The sequence below is a fragment of the Epinephelus moara genome, chromosome 2, assembly GCF_006386435.1.
Source record: "Epinephelus moara isolate mb chromosome 2, YSFRI_EMoa_1.0, whole genome shotgun sequence".
NCBI classification, from domain to species: Eukaryota; Metazoa; Chordata; class Actinopteri; order Perciformes; family Serranidae; genus Epinephelus; species Epinephelus moara.
This window is the reverse complement of record NC_065507.1, coordinates 14,757,289-14,776,718: the sequence shown is the minus strand read 5'-3', so window position 1 is coordinate 14,776,718 and position 19,430 is coordinate 14,757,289. Positions and strand designations below refer to the sequence as shown.

General features: G+C 40.5%; 2 protein-coding genes across 2 annotated transcripts in view; one reads left to right on the top strand and one right to left on the bottom strand.

Moving 5' to 3' along the window:
* rasa2 (RAS p21 protein activator 2) overlaps positions 1-17,590 on the bottom strand; it is a 46,460-nt gene extending 28,870 nt beyond the window's left edge. Inside the window, exons 1-5 of the mRNA XM_050073947.1 lie at positions 17,183-17,590; positions 14,025-14,148; positions 7,258-7,361; positions 7,074-7,168; positions 2,378-2,454 (exon numbers count right to left, since the gene is read on the bottom strand). Coding sequence (XP_049929904.1) covers positions 2,378-2,454; positions 7,074-7,168; positions 7,258-7,361; positions 14,025-14,148; positions 17,183-17,240 — 458 coding nt within the window. The 5' untranslated portion in view covers positions 17,241-17,590. The remainder of the gene's footprint in view (positions 1-2,377; positions 2,455-7,073; positions 7,169-7,257; positions 7,362-14,024; positions 14,149-17,182) is intronic.
* A 640-nt stretch (positions 17,591-18,230) lies between these two features.
* The window catches only part of trip12 (thyroid hormone receptor interactor 12), a 53,050-nt gene continuing 51,850 nt past the window's right edge, over positions 18,231-19,430 (top strand). The window contains exon 1 of the mRNA XM_050073891.1: positions 18,231-18,311. The gene's annotated coding sequence lies outside the window, so the exon portion shown is untranslated. The remainder of the gene's footprint in view (positions 18,312-19,430) is intronic.

The following is a 19,430-nucleotide window of genomic DNA, read 5'->3' as shown; positions in this document are numbered from 1 at the left end:
TTTCTTCCTCATTAATAAAACCCTTCATTTAAAAACTGCATTTTGTGTTTACTTGTGTTATCTTTGACTAATGTTTAAATTTGTTTGATGATCTGAAACATTTAAGTGTGGAAAACATGCAAAAAAGTAAGAAATCAGGAAGGGGGCAAACACTTTTTCACACCACTGTATGTGTGTGTGTGCTCAATCTCATTCTTCAATGAGTGCTTCCTTTTGAGCAGACCACACCCGAAGCCTTACATGTCATCTGGTGAACACGGACGACTTTTTGATGTCAAACGTACAGCTGGGCAGTAAATGTGACAGATAAGGTAATATAGTGACACACACAAAACCTAAAACAACCCACTGAAAGCTAAGATTGACAAATAATATGATCTTATCAGTGATGACTCCTTTTTAATAACTACCTTCACAACCTTTCTTTTGGTGTCTCTCTCATGTACCTCCAGTGTATGCAACTGAACATCATTTGACTGGCTGAAGTCACTGGAGCTCAGAGGAGAAGAGGAAATGTTTTCGAGCTACAGTTGTTGTTACGGCCTCTGAAACAAAGTTACAATACACTTTGTGTTTGTTTTCAGAATAGTGTGGACAAAGACACCCTGACCTTTCAGACTGTGCAGGACAGCGAGCTGTTGCGTGTTCCCATCAAACCACACAACTAAAAGAGTCTGAGAAACTTAAAAACCTGATAATTATCCTTCATGTTTCTGTATTCACTTCTCTGATTCCTGATTGTGCAATATATATCTGTGGCTGAGGGTTCAAATGTTGTCTAATTTGCCCCTTTAATTTCCCCTTTTCATTATGACATGATGTGTAGTTGGTTTACACATGGATGTAGCTTGTGCTTTCTGAGTGCCTTGTATGCAAGGCTCCTACAGACATGTTTTTTAATGCCACTTGGAATGAAATCTAAGACCAATTTTTGTCACCGTACTCAGACACCACATTACCTCTGCTTTCTATACAGTCAAATGTTTGGAGATCTGTCGCTGCTGACCCCGGTGCTGGTATCGGAAATGGGGGTGGAAACGTGGCAGAGAAAAGGGTAGAACAGAACTGGGAAATACCTGGCACTTGAAGGTTGGCTTTGTGTTTGTCACTCTGTATGTGGGATTCCATTCCCCTGATTTCCATTGTTGTAGAGATTGAAAAACTTTTGGCAAAAATTACACTATGCCTCGTATGCATTGTCTTGTACCGGTTTCAGTCATTCTGCGATATCTCGGTTATTTTTGTTGAACTTCTGCACTTCCCCACGTCTCCCATGGTACAGTGACTGAGCAGAAGCCCAACAGTCTGCTAGCTAGCTGAAAATCCCGGCTAGAAACAAAGTAGGAGCGTTGCTGGTTCCACTATCATAATCTGTGTGACGTTTATGCGAGTATTTAGTAAATTATTCATAAAAATATATGTGACCAATTATTGAGATTTTACAATGCAAAGTCAGTAAAAACAATGATAAAATCCTCCTCCCTATGTCTTAGCATTTGTAAAACTTTTTGAAAGTTCAAGACATTTTAATAGCAGGTAAGGCCTTATTTTCAGATTAAATACCTCAATGCCTTTTAAGACTTTCTAAGGATGTGCAGGAACCCTTTGTCTGTATTTTTGTATCCTGCTGTGCAAAGCACTGTGGCACCCCCACTGACACTGTCTAAATGTGTTACATTAGCGCATATCTTGGATTATTATCTCTGTACATTGCACATATTTGCTGTGCTGTGAACTTTTGCAGATTCCCTGATAAGAATTTTTGAGCATCCTGCACAAAACTATACAGCTTTCTCATTCTGAAACAGCTTTATTGCACAGATTTGTTATGTTACAGTATTTTTTAAAGCACTGGTTCCCAACTGTCGGGTCGTGGTCCATTCTGAATTAACCGCAAGTGACTCACAAACACGTCAAGTTTGTAAAAAAACACACTTTATTTTTAAGTGCAGTGAATTTCCAGCACAGAGTTTTTATTTTGAAGTGCTGCATCCTGCTACATGAGTGAATAACGGAGAGCAACTTAACAGAGACAGCAAACTAGCTTGGCGACATGGCCAAATGCAAATATGATGCTGAATATTTTAAACTGTGCGGACCTTGAACTAATAACTAAGGACAAATCTGGATCCTGTGACTGGACCAGTTGGGAACCACTGTTTAAAATGAACTTCTTCATATTTTAATTGCTATGTTTCTATTTTATATTTATGTTCTTGAGTGTTAGTTATTTCCTTTAAATGTGTTTATTGCATGTTTAATGTGTGCACCAAAGCCCAAGGCAAATTCCTTGTCAATAAACCTATTTGGTGATAAACCTTATTGTGATCCAACTGGATCAGGCCTCACCTGACTGTCAGGGAATCTTGGTACTCACCGGACAAGTAAGTGTTGACCTACGGAGCCGTTCTCTGTGATCACTTCATTCAGTCGCATCTCCAAATGGACTTTACCCTGTTGAACATGAGAAGAGGAGAGTGGCCGGTGAGAAGTTATACATTACTAAAAACATCTCACTCTTACATTAAAGCACATTTCACCAAAAAGAAGTTTCAAATTGAATCCCAAGTCAATATGTGGGTTGTAAAAAGAGATAGAAATGTAGGCTGCAGTAAAACTCCTCCACCTAACCACTAATATTTATTTTTTATTTCATTAACTTATTTAACCAGAAGTCCCACTGAGATTGAAAATCTCTTTTTAGACCTGGCCGAGGTAGCAGCCAATCAGAACACATTCAAAATCCACAATAAAACAGCCACTATTCAAACATAGTGGACTCTCGAGAAAAACAAGCACATGTCTCTGTCACCACATTCTTTATGATGCCCTTATATTCATCAATGGATATAAGTGGTTCTAATTTTAGATCTTTATCTAAGGTGCAGAGTAGGAGAAAGCAGTTTCCCCCAGATCTGTTAAAACGCCGGGGTACATTAAAAAGCACCCACTTGGAGGAGCGTAGCTGGTAACTACCTGAGCTGACACACAGAAGGGTGCAGAGGTAGGCCGGAAGTTTGCCCAACATTGCTTTATAGATAAAACTATACCAGTGCTGTTGTCGCAAGTAGACAATGACATCCAACCCACCCAATCATAAAGAACGCAGTGATAAGTGAGGGACTTTGCATGTGTAATAAAACGTAGAGACGCATGGTAAAATGGAAGAGGCTGCACGGTTTTTCTTAGCACTGAAAGTAAAACAAGATTTATTTCTAAAATAAAAGGCAGTGTTCACTTTAAACTTCCTAACTAGAGTAGCAATATGTACATTCAATGAAAGTTTGTCAGCTATCCTACCCTATTTCACTTAATATATGTGCACATATTTTCACTGCATTTTGTTTGAAACAGGTTGCCCATTTCCCTCTCTGTCTTTTTGTCCTTGTCCCAGACATGTGGCCCAGCTCAACCTCATGTTTCATGTTGTTTTAGGTTAATGGAGGTGCCATGTGTGACAAGAGCTACAGCAGCTGTGAATTTTGTCATCACTCATAAAAGATCTTTACGGGGTCGGATGTGGTGAAGGCTGCCGGTCTCGCCTTCGGAAGTGTCAGAGAGAGAGAGAGAGAGAGAGAGAGGGAGTGAGAGAGATAGAGAGCTAGAGAGGAAGAGAGAGAGAGAGAGAGAGAGAACTAAACAAAACGCCCACACACTTGCACTCTGTCTCTGCAATTCAGCACTTGGCTGAGATGGCGAGTAGTTCTGATGCAAGATAGGCCTTTAAGCCAATATAATACTTACTACTTTGCAAGGATCCAAGTGTGCAAATATCATCATTAAAAGGGGGGATAGGTGGTTGTAATGTGAGTGTTAATTTGCTGAATAATAAATGTGGTCAAAAAAAGTGTGTATTGTTTGTCCTCCTGTGCCGTTTTCTTTATTAACCGAGCTGGTTCACAGTGGAATAAAAGCTGCTCACAGGGTACATACACAGCCTCTGTTTGACTACAAACCAAGCCGGAGAGGCATTGCAATAACACCTCCATCACTCACTGATGTAACTTTGCAGTTGAAAGTGTCTACTTGTGAGTGAATCAGTGTAGCAGCACATACCCAGAATAGTCTGGCGTGGGCTAATGGCAGCTAGAGTCAACACGTTAGCTACAGCAGCACAGAAGTGGTAGTGTGCTGTAGTTTCAGCCGACACAACCAGACCACAAAAACTATCTGATCAAAGAAATGTACAGTTGAAATAGAACAACCCACACACATGCCCTGTATGTGACAGAAACGAGAGCTGCACACTGAAAAAGAGATCAATAAAATGCTGAAAGATAAAAAAAGGACCGTTGTAACACATGCAACATACATAGGACCGAAAACACCTCATAAGTCAAGACTATAGCTGTAGTATTGTAATAATTAACAAATGCTACAGACAGCTGCAGTCAACTTTACAAGTATCTGGGCCGAATTCACAAAGAATGAACTGCGGCCGCTGATAGCACCTTGAATTGCACTTCATTTGCACCCGCAGTTTGCTCCATCTTAACGTCCTATTCACAAAGGATATTGCGCTAATGATATACCAGCGCAAACACGCCCACAAAGTTTGGCAGCTGAGTGCAGTTTGCCCCTGATTTCCCCCTGATTGCAATAAGCCACACATGGCAAAGTATAAATGCTGGCTTTGCGCCAAGAACACCGTGGCAGAACAATGGCAGACTTTGTTTGGCAAAGTACTGAATACTGTATACCCTCATGTAGTGATGTCTGCTGGTGAGTCAGTCTAACAGTGTCGGATGGGTTGAGGCTGTGGATTTGACCAAGTTTGACCACTTTATCACTATTCCCTCTCACTTGTAGCTGTTTTTTCGTTATCTTTTGAATTTAATATGAATTATGGAACCGTTTTTGTTCACGTTTGTTTCCCCCGTTTCGTAAAATAAATTATTGAAAGTTGCTTTTGAAGTGCGTGACAGAAGTGCGTTTTGAGAACGACCGCAGACTGTCACCTGTTCAACGCATCAATATCTTCGGATGCCATTAAAGTAATAATGATTATAATAATAATGTCAAAATATTATTTACAGACTGATTTAACAGACGATCACTGCTGCCACGATCACTGGAAAGTCTGGGCGAGAGGCTTCCACAGAGGAGCGCCCAGTTTGCACCAGCTTTCTAAAGACGTTATTTACTTCACTCAAACTGCGTGTGGCTATTAGCGCTGGTGTTAGTGAATTAGACGTTGTTTATCAATGAGGCTCATTTGCATAGAAATGGGCAATTATTCCGCCAAATATATTCATATTACCTCATTTAAATACGTGCAAATAACACCGGAGCACCGAGACGCAATCTGCTTGGCAGCGCAGTTAGTGGAGCATTTCACCCTCTGTGCGTGCTTTGTGAATTAGACGGTATCTGTTTGTTCCATTTTTAGCGGTTTAGCGGCCGCAAAAGCCACACAATCCTTTTGTGAATTCGGCCCTCTGTCTTTATTTTAAAATGTTCAAATAATCATGGGAAACTTGTAACTTGCCTTGTAACACTTCAGAATATTTCCTGTTGGGCTTCCGGCAGACTGACATACTGGTTGTATAAACAATAAATACCTGGATTTAGGCAGAATGCAAATTATAAGCAACCATCTTGTATACAGTTGCATTGAAAGACCAGCTACATTAGCATGATAAAAAAAGATGCAAGTGATTTGGTGACTTTAAGGATTTTAGCCAGACTTTTGAAACACAACACGAAAGTCCAGATTTATAGGTTTTGTTCAAATTTAAATCTGTCAGGTGGTAAAAATAATGACTTTCAAAACAATAACACTGATCTATCGATTTACTATAGTGGTGTTTTTCTCAATAATGTCCAAATCTCATCTTGCGCAGGACGGTCATGGTGTTTTCACCACACACACCAATTTGCAACCAGCTCCATCACAAACCTGTTAGATATCCTCTGGGATTCTTGTTTAAAAGTCAAGAAGTCTAAAACATGTTTTACTTCCTTTATGTCGTGACAATAAGAGCCTGCCGAAATCTTTCCAAATTAAGTCTGACATATTGAATTTAATTTTCCTGCAACCAGACGGCTGTGATACTTAGATTCAGTTTTTGAGTGGGGGCTGACCGTGGCAGTCAACTGTTGAGCCCAAAACAAAAACAACCATACACACAAGCATTTTAGCACCATTTTGGAAATAATCTCGATCCATATTAATATTAACACATATCACATAACCATTCATGAGCACTGGACATGTGTGTGCCGATATAAACAGGAAGAAGAGATGGTGAAAAGTAACACCAGAGAGTTCTTCTCTTTGACCAACATGAGGTTTGTTAATGAAAGTAACACAAGTATAAGGCGGTCAAGGTGTCAGAAAACACATTGGTAGTCATTTTGAAGAAAATACAGTAACATATTATCATGGTTCCGGCCGGGAGCATTATCCATCACCAGAGGAAGCCATGGCAACGGGAAAGGAGTACCGGAACAAGAAGGATAAAATCACAAAAGGTGCGTAGACCTAGCTATTATGTTTTGGCTTGACAAGCTGTGACTGCTAAGACCTAATCAGGAAACGAACTTGTGTCATCGTCGTCCAAAAGTCTGTTTCACCCGTACAGACGCAAACACAACCCCAGAGGGGTCCTAAAACAGGATCAGCAGAATTTTAAAAGCTCTCTATTTTAGGGGCTCAAAAACGCCGGGCTCCGGAGAAGCATGCATTTTAAAACGAAAACGTTTTTGTGTATATGGAGTCCCTGGTTTTTGAACAGTTAAAACACGCAGCCTGGACAGAGACTATTATTAAACCGCACTTTCACATGGAAACAATCTTATCTGTATGCAAATCTTAGTCCACATGCAGGTGAATGTCCTGCTTGTTGTGTTGGGGCGCTGAAACATGTGAAAGCGTGCCTCCCCTGAGCCTGAAGTGAGCGGTACAATCTCATTATCAGCAAGTTTAGTGGCAACTTGCAAACGTGTCTAATTTAAAGACAAAAATTATATTTATTCCATTAAATTCAGGACGAGACATGCTATACGTTAGATGCCATATTTTTAAACCACATTTGTGAATCATCAAAACATTTCACTTTTGCAAAAATTACCTGAACTTCTGAGTTAGGATCTACTGGATGAAGGCTAAACCAGTGCTCCTTGCCACTGTATTTACACAGGTCATCCTTCCGGATTGACACCTTGCCTGTAAAGACACAAACACACACACACACATTAAACTACAACTCGTCCACTCCGATTTGAAAACACACTGCCTTACTGAATGCAACTTACCAACAGGTAGCTCCCTTTGGAAAACGCTCTTGGCATAAACATAGAAGGATAAACACTGAAATGGACGTGGGATCTCAAAGTAGAAGTCCTCTCCGTAGAAAGGGCTGTAAATAAAGGCAGAGGTTTAAATTAGCACACGAGGTTGAATCTTATGTGGAAAAAGGCAGTGTGAGAGAACATGACCGAGAATGTGTGTAGTAGGTGGCGTAATTTGTGATGAACTGTAGACAGATTAGTGGCTATAGCCTGATTTGAGCCATGACACACACGTCAGCTTAATTAATGATTTGTTAAGGCTGACGTTTGACTTCTTGACTGTGTGCAACACCAGCGTTATCTGATTTAAAACGCTCAGCCGAAAACACCTTTTTGAATGTCTCTGTGGCAAATAAAAATAAAATCACTAAATTCATTTTGTGTTTTATTGAGTCAAAAATCTTATTCACTTAAAACAAGTCATTTGCTAACAATACAAATAAACCTGCTTAAGATTAGGATGTTTTAATGCGTACGTGAAAATAGGCATCTACACCATGAGCGACAGGAAGACCTCATGATACCAAGATTTCTCTCTGCCCTCCGCATGGTGAAAATGCATTGTACACCGTTATAACTCCTCTTTCAAGTTGAACTTTGTCTCCTTGCAGATAACCTGGTCCCACCACATCAACGTCTGCGGCTCAACCAGGTCTGCAGTACTTTGTCATTTATAAGCTGCAAACGGCAGCTACTATTATAAAGTAATGTGAGTGATGTCAACAGTATTAAATGGCTTGAGTGTTGCTGCATGCTACAAACTGTTAGTCACTTCTTGTACTTTATATGTGTCATTTCCTCAGTTACATCTTTGCCGTCCACCTGACCTAATTCTGTACTTTAAAATCCTGTTATCAGTAAATCAACCGCCTCATGTAATGTACAACTGTTGGGTTATAACGATCATGTACTGTGATACATGGTTGTTTCATGGCCCTAGATTATGTAGGAAAAAAACGGACAATCACTGAAATAACTTGGTGTTATCAGCAGACATTATCACATTTGAGCAGAGCTATCATAAGCACAGGATTTGTTAATTTCCTGGGAAATGAACCGTCTGAGCAGAAGGTGGACAACACAGGGTGCCCTTATGACTCATCGAGGTTGTGGGGAATGTTCTCGCTATGTTGTGGGTTTAAATCTGTCACTTTTGCCGTCCATTCTCGCTTAAAACTGTCTTGTCATTTCCTTAATATGCAGCTGAACGGTGTACAAACCCCGCAACAATAATCTGTGAAGACGCTTTTGTACAATATTGCTCTACGCTCACCAAATTAAATGGGAAAATTACATAAAATCTGTGAAGTGGGGGCTGGGATGAGTAAAATATCTGGAATGTGGCAAAGATATCTGGAGAGCAAAATGAAAGAGGGTAGAGTCAAGATTTAGGCAGATAATACAGCTAAAAGCCAACTAAGGAAAGCTTTTATTCTACCAGTGACGGGTCCTTCCACTAGTAACAATAAAAATCCATCCGCTATACCTACTAATACTGTTTAATGTCATATGTGAACTTTCAGTGGAATTATTTTGTGAGGACATCAGGCTGGCAAATTAATGATTCTAAGCAAACTGTATTTAAAAGTGAATACAAGAAGTTGTTGAAATTTTTGCACTGAACAGAAATTTGATTATGTAATATTAATAATTAAGCATGTACTTGTTGTCATGATATTTCTCAATATCATGAAAATATTCTTTAGGGTTTCTACATTTTTTTCATGAGTGAAATTCAAGCACTTTTCAAGCACTTTCAAGGTGTATTTCCAGCACCTTACACCTGTGGTAAATGACACATTTATATACAATACATACACTTAGTGGCCACTTTATTAGGTACACCTGGGTACTCGATACCTCTCAGGTACTGACCAAAAAAACTCAGTGCCAAGTGGTACTGAAACTGCTCCAGTCAAATGATACCTGGATTTGATCGTTTTATACCCAGATCTAGAAAAAAATACTATTTATATGTTATATTTTTGTATCTTGTGTTGCTCTCAGACAGTCACTACAAGCGCAATTTAACGCGACGTGATTGGCTCACTACTGTAGCAGCTACCACCCATATAGTCTGTGGTGTGGTGAAATTGAGCATGGCGTATTTATAGAGTTGGAAGTTCAGCGTGCCAAGATGCCACCAAAACATTTAAAAGTACGGCTATACTAAATGCCTGTGGTGTCTGGTGGCATCTTATGTAACTGAATGCTTCAATAGGTATCGAAAAAAGTAGTCTATTGGCATGGGTACCACTTTAAAAAGGTATTGGTACCCAGCCCTAGGAACACCTGTGCAATCTAGTCGTACAATCTGACTAATTTTATTTCTATATCTAAAAGCAAATTATTCCACCAGATAGTAATTTATTCTGAAAGTAATAATTTCAAGCCCTTACGAGCACTTTATTTAAACTCCAAGCACTTTTTACATCTTGGAAATACTACAGTAAAATTCAGCTGATTTCAAGGATGATTCTTATCAATACTGTGTTCAGCAATATCATCAAGCCCTAGTGAAAGGTCGGGTACAACCTACATTACCACCTACAAATTTGGGGTTTCCAGTCTACCCGACACCTGCATGACTTTAAACTGTGGGAGGAAATATGGAAGAAACCCATGCAGACACGAGGAGAACATACACACCTCTATCATTAAAACAGCATGTGCTACAATAACGTATGGCTCAGCAGCAAAGTGTTTAAATCTCTTGGGTTCAGCTTGGGACCTACTGCCCTGTAGGAGCTGGCACAAACACAGAGGGCTCAAGCATCTGTGCCACTTCGTCCTGCCAACATGACTACCTCACGACCAACACCGCGAGGTAGACAGCTTGATCTGACACAGCCAATTGTAGGTTAAGCACTACCTCGACGTACGTGCTGCCAGCAGATGGACCACCTGTCCCAAACAGACTGAACAGTACTTACACAGTTGTACTGGATTAACTGCTCATATGTTCAAGTCCGACTGCAATCCCTGTCTTTAAAATGTATTTTATGAGTCATCTTCGGCCAGTTCAGTTGACGTTTGAGGACATAAATTAAACATTAATGTAGCTTCATATTACAGAGTTTTCCTGCTGGGGATCAATAAAGGTGCATCTTAAAGTAATGGGCAGCTGGCATATAAACAACTTGGTAGACACTTGTGTGATGTGTGTCAACCAGTTTAAAAGAAGAACTTGAAAGAGTGCCAGTCAGACATGTCTGTCAAACATTACTGGAGTTTATGGCTCATGTGCCTTAATGAATTATACTTTACAATTCCACTTCAGTTTTTAAAAGAAAATCAATGGGGACCTGGAAATTAGCCTTGTAAACACACATATCTGTGTAAATATTTACTGCTAGTATTGAGCTAACCTGGCCCTGTAACTTGTAAATCCCCGCACTGATGCCTCCCTCTACCATTTATGCATCTTGGGACGGTGATACATCTTGCCTGACACTTCCGCACTGGGTTTGGCCAACAGATCCAGTGTACACCCACACATCCTCCTCAACATCATATGGATTTAAGCACTTGTAACCTTCCTATTCAACACACACTCAAACGTACACCCACTATACTACCGTCCTTTCTTTTGTCACCCTTGCTTCTAAATAACATGAGAATGCTCGGTAGCTCCACTTGACCACAACTGTGTGAACATGACTGCTTTATCCAAGGGATTAGCTGCAATTAGAGCTTCCACACAGCCTTTAAACCAATAGAAACAGGAGCCCATGCAACAGGCATGAGTCAAGCGCCATGAAATAAATTACAAGGAAAAAAAACACAGCGGGCAAAATCTGAGTGATTATTGAGATGTGCTAAACAGAGGCTAAGGTAGTTGAGAGTGACACAGAGAGAAAGGCAGGGGAGAGCGTGGGAGGACACACTTCCTCAGAGACTGTAAAATCCTTTTGAACGGCACCGAAATCAGGAGAGGGAGGAAAAAAAAAAACGAGCTGTTGTGAAATACCTCGAGAAGGCAGGCCCATGTTTACAGTGAGATGTGCAATGATGTAGCTAGAAACCGAAAAAGGTTTCCTGGTGCCCATCTCCCACACCTTTCTCTGAACCGCATAGCTTTTGGTAAAATAGCTCATTTCAATCTGAATCACTTCATGTTTCCCAGCTACAATGGTACCCTGCACACATACAGCTCTGAGTCACTTATTGACAGTTTGTAAGATGTAATCAAGCGACTGAATTTCAAACCGGACATTTCTCACATGATCAGCCTGCAACAAACAGAAACCGTCCGGAGTTTAGCATAACTGCTTCCACATGAGAGATTTTCTCAACATGTTATTTCTGTTTTCTTTTAGCTTTGCTTTGACTTCAGGCCTTAACACACTGTAAATTACACAAAGAATAACAACAGCCAGGAGTAATATAATCAATCCATATGAGCATGAATTAATCATCATCGTTCCTGAAACAAAATGTTGCACATTATCTTGATATTTGTTTCTGTAACAACAGATATGGGATACAATTACAGGAAAAACCCAGTGTTAAGTGGGGTTATCTTGCTCTTTCCTCGCCCTATCAAACAGATTCACATCTTCCTACATTCAAATGAATAAAGCTGAAATACATGATTATTTCCATAAATTGAGAAATGACAAATGACGTCTGAAGTTCCAGCCGATAAACAGTCAACAACTACAAAGCTTTTAATACACATTACACAGTATGATATATACTGGACTGGATTGTAAACGACACATCCGATACCTCAGAGAAGGTTCACTGCTCAAAAATTAACTCTAAGAAGACAATGACACAAATAACACACCGAACTCGAAACTTGTCCCGCATATAAACAGAGGTATGTTTGGATTTCTTGTATAGCCAACACAACTTGCTATAGATGAGGTGTGCAATGACTTGACATGACAAAACCCAAGACACCGAAACACTGTACACAATCATTTCTCCTCCTTCTGAGTCACTCGGAGTATCACACTGTCCGGGAAACAAACCATTGAATACTTTAATTCCACTCATAATATTCAACTACACTGTTGGCGTGGACCTGATGTAAATTATAAGCGTGTGAATGTACACTTCATACTTTTAAAAAACCTCTACTATTTTGTACTAGCCAGATAGATTTTTATATCTTACTGCCATCTTTTTTACTTCTCTTTATTTGCCAAATAAAGTAGTATTTAGTTTGCCATAGGGTTGGGAAATACATTGATAATATACTGATATTGTGATATTTGAAAAGACACTGGACACTACATTTTCTCTGCTTCATTAATTATATCATTGTTGTTGCACAATTAAAAAATGCCGTATCAACGGTGGCTGGTGGACCATCCATAACAAATACCAACATGCATATTTGTGATAAACACATGATATTATACTAAAGGTATTTTCCCTAAATTTATAAATAATGTTACAAAGTACTGTGTGGCCGTTTGTGTTGTGATGCTCTGCTAAGAATAAACATATTAACATTGTACTGGCAGATGGACAAGGTGAGTGAGAGCAGCACGACTGCAACCTGCAAATGCAAGTAATTCTGTAAATTTGTTTTACCAGTCAGTCATGTAATAACTTGTGAATTTAAGGTGTAATGATATACATAATGCCATTATGGCACAAATCACGGCTTGTACTGAGCAGGCTCACTAACATTTGCTAGCGTTAGCTTTCTTCTTAAGCCTACAGTAATGTTAAGCACAAGAGAAAATCAACTGCAAACTAATTTTACTCTCTTCAGGATAGACAATTACACATTAGATCCACAGTTTATTACATGGCTAAGAAACCGGTAAAACAAACTTCAACATGTCATCATAAGTTAAACATGTACAACAGGTTGCAATCGAACTCTCTACTCTCAATCATCTCTGTATCTGTCACATACAGTCCGTCCACACCTTCAGCGTAATGCAGGATGGGGCTTTGCGCTTGGTTAGTGATCATCAGTTGTACACTACTTTTCACTATGTATTGTGGGATACTTTGAGTCCACTATATAGGGTATAATAATTCCCACTATACATTCAGACAGCTCCACAATATGACTATATGGGAAGTGATTTCAGACATAACCATCATCATAGATTTTTGATTTCATAATATCATGAATGTTGTCTTTTCCTGGTTTTGAAGGCTGCGACAAAGTAAAGTGATGTAACTCTTGTAAACTCACTGAACTGTTCTAGCTGCTCGATTATTTTCCTTTTACCACTCTGTCATCATGTGCACATTACTGATGATCATTTATTAAATATGTCATTGTGTAAATATTCTGTGAAAGCAACAATAGCGAACCCTTCAATATCGATAGAGGTATTTAGTCAAAAACACTGTGATATTGGCTTTACTCTATATCACCAAAGCCCTTGTTTGCCAAACTACCATCCAACTACTACTTTTAAGAAAGATATGAAAAGCTCACCATCACAGCAAATAATCAATAGAGTGGCTTTGCTACATTAAAATTAAAATATATACACCTTTAATACTGTTTAGACACTGACCACCACCTTGAAAGAGAACTTTTGCACATCCTTATCATGATGCAATTTCATGTAACTAAAGTATACATGGTGTAACTTGGTATTTATGAAATGTAATAAAAGTGTAATGTTTTAAAGCTGACCGTTTGCTGCATTGTTAACATAACCAACACCTTCCTGTGCAGTAACAGCTATTAAATTGCAGCACCAACTGGAAATAACACAGGGAGAGGACGCAGGGGTAATCTGGCTTACCTGACGCTTTTGTCAAACACCTTGGTGCGGAACACCTCCTCCTGATCCAGACTTATGGTGCAAAAGGTGCAGAGATCCCTTTGTCGGTTTGGACCTGAGACAGGACCTAGGTTCTTAGCTTCACCTGCAGCACAAAGAGAAGAACATCATTACTATCTCAACTAGCATCAAAACAACAGCAGTCTTTCCCAATTTAAAGTACAATTCAGTACGTGTACATTGTCTTTGACACATCTTTCTCTGTACCTCCTTCCAGTGTACAATTATAAATAAGAATTTTACTGCTCGACTGAGACGTGAACTAAATGACGTGTTAACAAACCCTTAAGAGATTCTGAAAACATGGGCATCTAATAAGTCTCAGATCTTGTGAAAAAGAATTACTCTGCTAATCTGTTGTAATACACAAATGACAAGCCTGGAGTTAAGATAAAAAAATGTTTGGTTTTTTTTAAGTTCCTGCTGCTAATGTTCATCAAAAAAGGAAAGGAAATGTCCTGTTATGACAGTAAAGGTTACATACAATGAAGCTGACTCAGTACAAGCTAATCTTAATCAATAAACGCACATGTGATTGCAATCATACACAGTTCACTTCTACATCCTCATGTTCGTATGGGGACATTGGCTCTTGCCAGTTGTTTGGGCAAGCTGCAGAGCGGATGTAGCTGAAGTAGACTTGAGGCTCATATGTGGTTAAAAACATGAAACACTGACTTCCTCAGGATAACCAATGACGATGGTACAGCGCTGATTCACAAATGACAAACACCTTTGTAACAAACACCACATGCGCACACTTCCATTACATTGCAGGCAGGCCCAGAATACATGCCATGTGGTTTTGTGCAACACATACATAAAAAAATGCCCCAAATCAAAGCCAGATAAATTTCACTTGAACCTTCAGAGCAGCTAAATGGCAGTCACTCAAACACAGCACTATCAATAACCTCACAATGGATCCCATTTAAACCTGTGGATTACAAGGGCAGTAGTCTAAAGTGGTCCTCTAGCTTTGGACAGGTACCATAAGCCCAGGTGAAGACCTAATTAAGAAAAGCCACCGGTGAGATCAGCTTTTTAACAGGCTATTAATAATGGTGCATGGCTAATCTTAGGAACAGCCAGTAAAAACAGCCAAGTTGTCACTAAGCTTGGACCAGGATGACCTGGTGGGAGTAGAGCGCACAAGCACATATGCACGCAGATACAAACACATACAGTGGGCCAACCTACCCTACTACCATGTCTTCTCAATAACATTTCAATGAAGCATGTCACCCTGTGAAAACCATGACTGAAAGGTCAGAAAGTACACCTTAACAACACCCTTCTAAGCTTCATACTGTTGAGTCAACTGGCCTTTTCCTGATTTTAATCTGAAAATGAAGCAAACAAGGGCATAAATCAAAGTATAATGGCCATCTAAAACCTGCTGTGACAAAACATCTTTACAGAATGCCACCTCAATTGATGTAGGCTAAAGGAAAAATGACAAAGTGTGAACGAGGAAGAATGGAGTTTCGTAAGACTGCAAAGTGAGTTACATGCCACGATAGTTCCTCTATTTTGTTCTGCTTACTGTTTTCTCATTAATTCATAGTAGTGAAACTGACATTTGTCTTTCTATTGTGTCCCTATGCACACAGGCCTCACATACTAGTTAGCCTGTATTCACCTTACAGTAAACATGTACAGTAAAGTCAGACTTTGAGGCAGTCATTAGCTCGTCATGATATGGGCTACGCCTATTTTAGAAACAGAAGATGTTGCCCAAGCGCATATTCAAATGATGCTCACACACATGTAACATATTAAAAATAATAATAACAATCAGTGGGATTATTCAAGAAAAACTCCGCTCTAAACTGACCACACTGTATTTAACTTTCCCCGTTGAGATCAAGCAATACCACTGGGGCAAATTAAATCCCAACCATAATCAATTACCTCAAACACCAATACAAGGAGGATGGTGCAGACTAATGGATGTGTGTTAATACTAATGGTTGTGTGTTAATCTGCTGCAGCATATCTGTGAGTAAAAGTACATAATGGGAACCAGTACAGCTTGAGTAATCTGAATCTCTCAACGCTGGTAATGGCTGAATCTTTTGAAGAGCAGCCACACACATCTTGAAGTTGAGTAATTTGGCAAAAGAAAGGAAAAATACACATTCAAGCAGGCGCACAGGCTCCTGGCAGGTACTCCACCGAGGACCAGCCAAGCCTGTGAGGGAGGATGAGGAAACTGGCTTGTGAGGTATTTGACATTAAAGCCAACGTTTCCGATTTGGACTCTTATCACATGCATGACTAGTGTATTACTATACTATGGCTGCAGGCAAGGCAGCTAACTCATTCCTACAGATGCTTTAATCATTCATGGAGTGTTAAATGATGAGACATGATAATTGCATTTAATTGATTGTTGATTAATGCCTCAGCAGGCAGGTCAGAGAGCAAACACTGAGGATTTAGAGACCTGCTGAAAGGACTTGAAGTCATCACCCATCAGTCAACATAGCACTGTGACATAATGTGCAATGATTGGCATTGGTTAGCAAGATATAACGTTAGGTTGGGTGCCAATGCTAACGTTTAACTCCATAGAGTAAATGCTGCTTGACGCCTTATTTAAAATGCGTTTGTGTTGTCGCTGAAAATATGGATATTACCTAACATTAGCTAAGTTACCCGACTGTCAGATGCCTGCAGCACTAACGTTATAGCTGATTGGGTTAACGTTAGTGACTGAAGCGGTTGGTAGTAGCTAGCCTACTTTGCCACCATCGCTACCTTAGCTTACAGGGCACACGAAACGCCCAAATTTTAAAAACGTCAACATTTCTAACACACGTAAAACACCCAGTATGCCAGACCAGGCTAAGTGGCGGCCGCGGAGCCCTGCTCGATGAATGAAATCATTCACAACAAGCTGCTAGCCGCAGCTAGCATGCTAGGCTAACTTGACGTTAGGCACCAGCCAGCAGCCCGACCAGATGAACTGGCTGCCGCTGCCTCCACACTGTCGACTGTTGATGGCACTGGCACGCCGCGCCCCTCCGGCTTCCCCTCTCGCCGCTCGCCTGTTACACCGACCTCTCTCCCCCCCTGTGAGAGACGGAAAACATCGGCTCGCCAGTGAGACTTACATATTTTACCCCTCAGGCTCTGTAAAATCCGAATCTTCGCGTCGTCCTCTTCCGCCATGGTGAGAGCTGACTGTTGTCGCTGCTCCGGTGCATTCAGCGCTGGTTTATCATATCCGTTTATGAATGCAGGCAGAGTGGAGGAAAGCCAGCCCCACTGCCGCGTCACGTCAGGTCCCGTACACACTGGTGCCTCAAAACGTTTGGAGAAACACCGAGCTTCCTCAAAAGTCGAGTCTTGCTTTGCGTAGCGCTTCAGTCTGGAGATGGTAGGAGCCTTTACAGGGGGATTTAAAGTCTCTCCGCGCAGCTGCTCATTATGCAACGACGGAGAACTGATACTTTGACTTGTGGGGCTAGTTAGCTTAGCGAGCTAATCTACTTTACACACCAGTGCATTAGGTTAACCCTGAGTGACATGCCTGGGTCACACACATGGAAGTTTGTCATCAAATTTCTGAGGTTTTAGGAGTGGTGAGGACATTTTCAAATTAAAAGACTGTGCAGAAAGAAATCCACAATGCTCTAATATATACATTAATTAAAATAAATGTACAAAAATAACATTAAGATGGAGACTGACCTGCTTATAATTCACACAAACATCACAGCTAGCTACTCTTATATGTGTCTGGCACTGTTGGAAAAGTTAGCCGGCCAATAACCAATAGCCAAATTAGAATTCAACAATAGAGTAAGTTAAGTGACTCTCAAACTATATAGTTAAGAAACAGCAGTTTACTACTAGCTGTGGTATCATGTTACCAGTAAATGATGTCAATATGCATTGAAATAACAGCAGTTTCATACATTTCTGTAAAGCACATCCAGTAATGTTTTACTTTCAATATCATTTTCATTGAACAGATTCTTATACACGACCTAGGTTGTGTTTTACCTGGGTTACAGATTTTAGCAGGATAATTTTTTGGAAAATGATGTCATCATTGAATGAATGCCCATTTCATAATAAGATGGTCATTTATTTTATTCCGTTATCTGCTTTGGATGAAAACATGACAGACATCTTGTGTTCTCTTCCTCTTTCCAGGCAATGGTGCTTGAGGTTTGGTGAAAACAATGGTCTGATCCTCAGCGTTGGTGGAAGCAGGGAGCCTGAAAGGGCAGTCAGGTATGCATTATAACTTTCAATTTCTATGTATCATCTCCTGTAAACAGGTAGCTCACACAGGGCTGGCTGATATGGAGAAAAACAAATATGATTTCTGTGGGACCAAATACCTCAATATATATACATACACCGATCGGCCAAAACATTAAAACCACTGGTGGGTGAAGTGAATGACATTGATCATCTTGTTACAGTTAAATGTTCTGCTGGGAACCCATTGGTCCTGGCATTCATGTGGATGCTACTTGATGCACTCCACCCACCCAAACACTGTTGCAGACCAAGTAAACCCCCTCATGGCACAGCACTTGTCAATGGCAGTGGCCCCCCAGCAGGACAACGCACCGTGCCACACCACAAAAACTGTCCCGAGGAACGGGACAAAGAGCTCAAGGCATCAACTTTGCCTCCAAATACCCTAGATCCCAATCTGATCGAACATTTGAAAGACATGCTGGTACCCCAGAGGTACCCCCGATCCACGGTCCTTGGACCGGAGTTGGATCTGATCTGTCAAGACACGGACACAGGACCTCTGGAAGGTGTCCTTTGATGTCTGGCATCGGGGCGTTACCATCAGATCTATAAGTCCTGTGGGTTGTGAGGTGGGATACCAGCACGTCCTTCAGAGGTTTGATGGTTTAGGATCTGGGGAATTTGGAGGCCTGGTCTACGCTTTGAGCTCTTTGTCACGGTTCTCGGGCCATTCCTGAGCAGGTTTTATGGTGTGGCATGGCGCATTGTCCTGCTGGGGGGCCACTGCTACTGGGGAGTTCTGTTCTGGAATGCACTGGTGTTTAGGTAGATGGAGCATGTCAGGTGGCATCCACATGACTGTCAGAACCCAAGGTTTCCCAACAGAACATTGCACTGTAACAAGATGATCAATGTTGTTCACTTCACCTGTCAGTGGTGTAAATGTTTGGGCTGATCAGTGTATGTTGTGACAGTATTGTAGAGCTGACTATTGGTGCTTTCACAAAATATCTACACAATAAGATTTTTGGTAAATAATCATCAGTAAAGTGTATATAATGACTAAGTGGGTAAACACAAATCATAGAACAGTGAGAACAGCTTGGTAAGTTTAGAAAATTACATCACTCTACTGTACTGCAG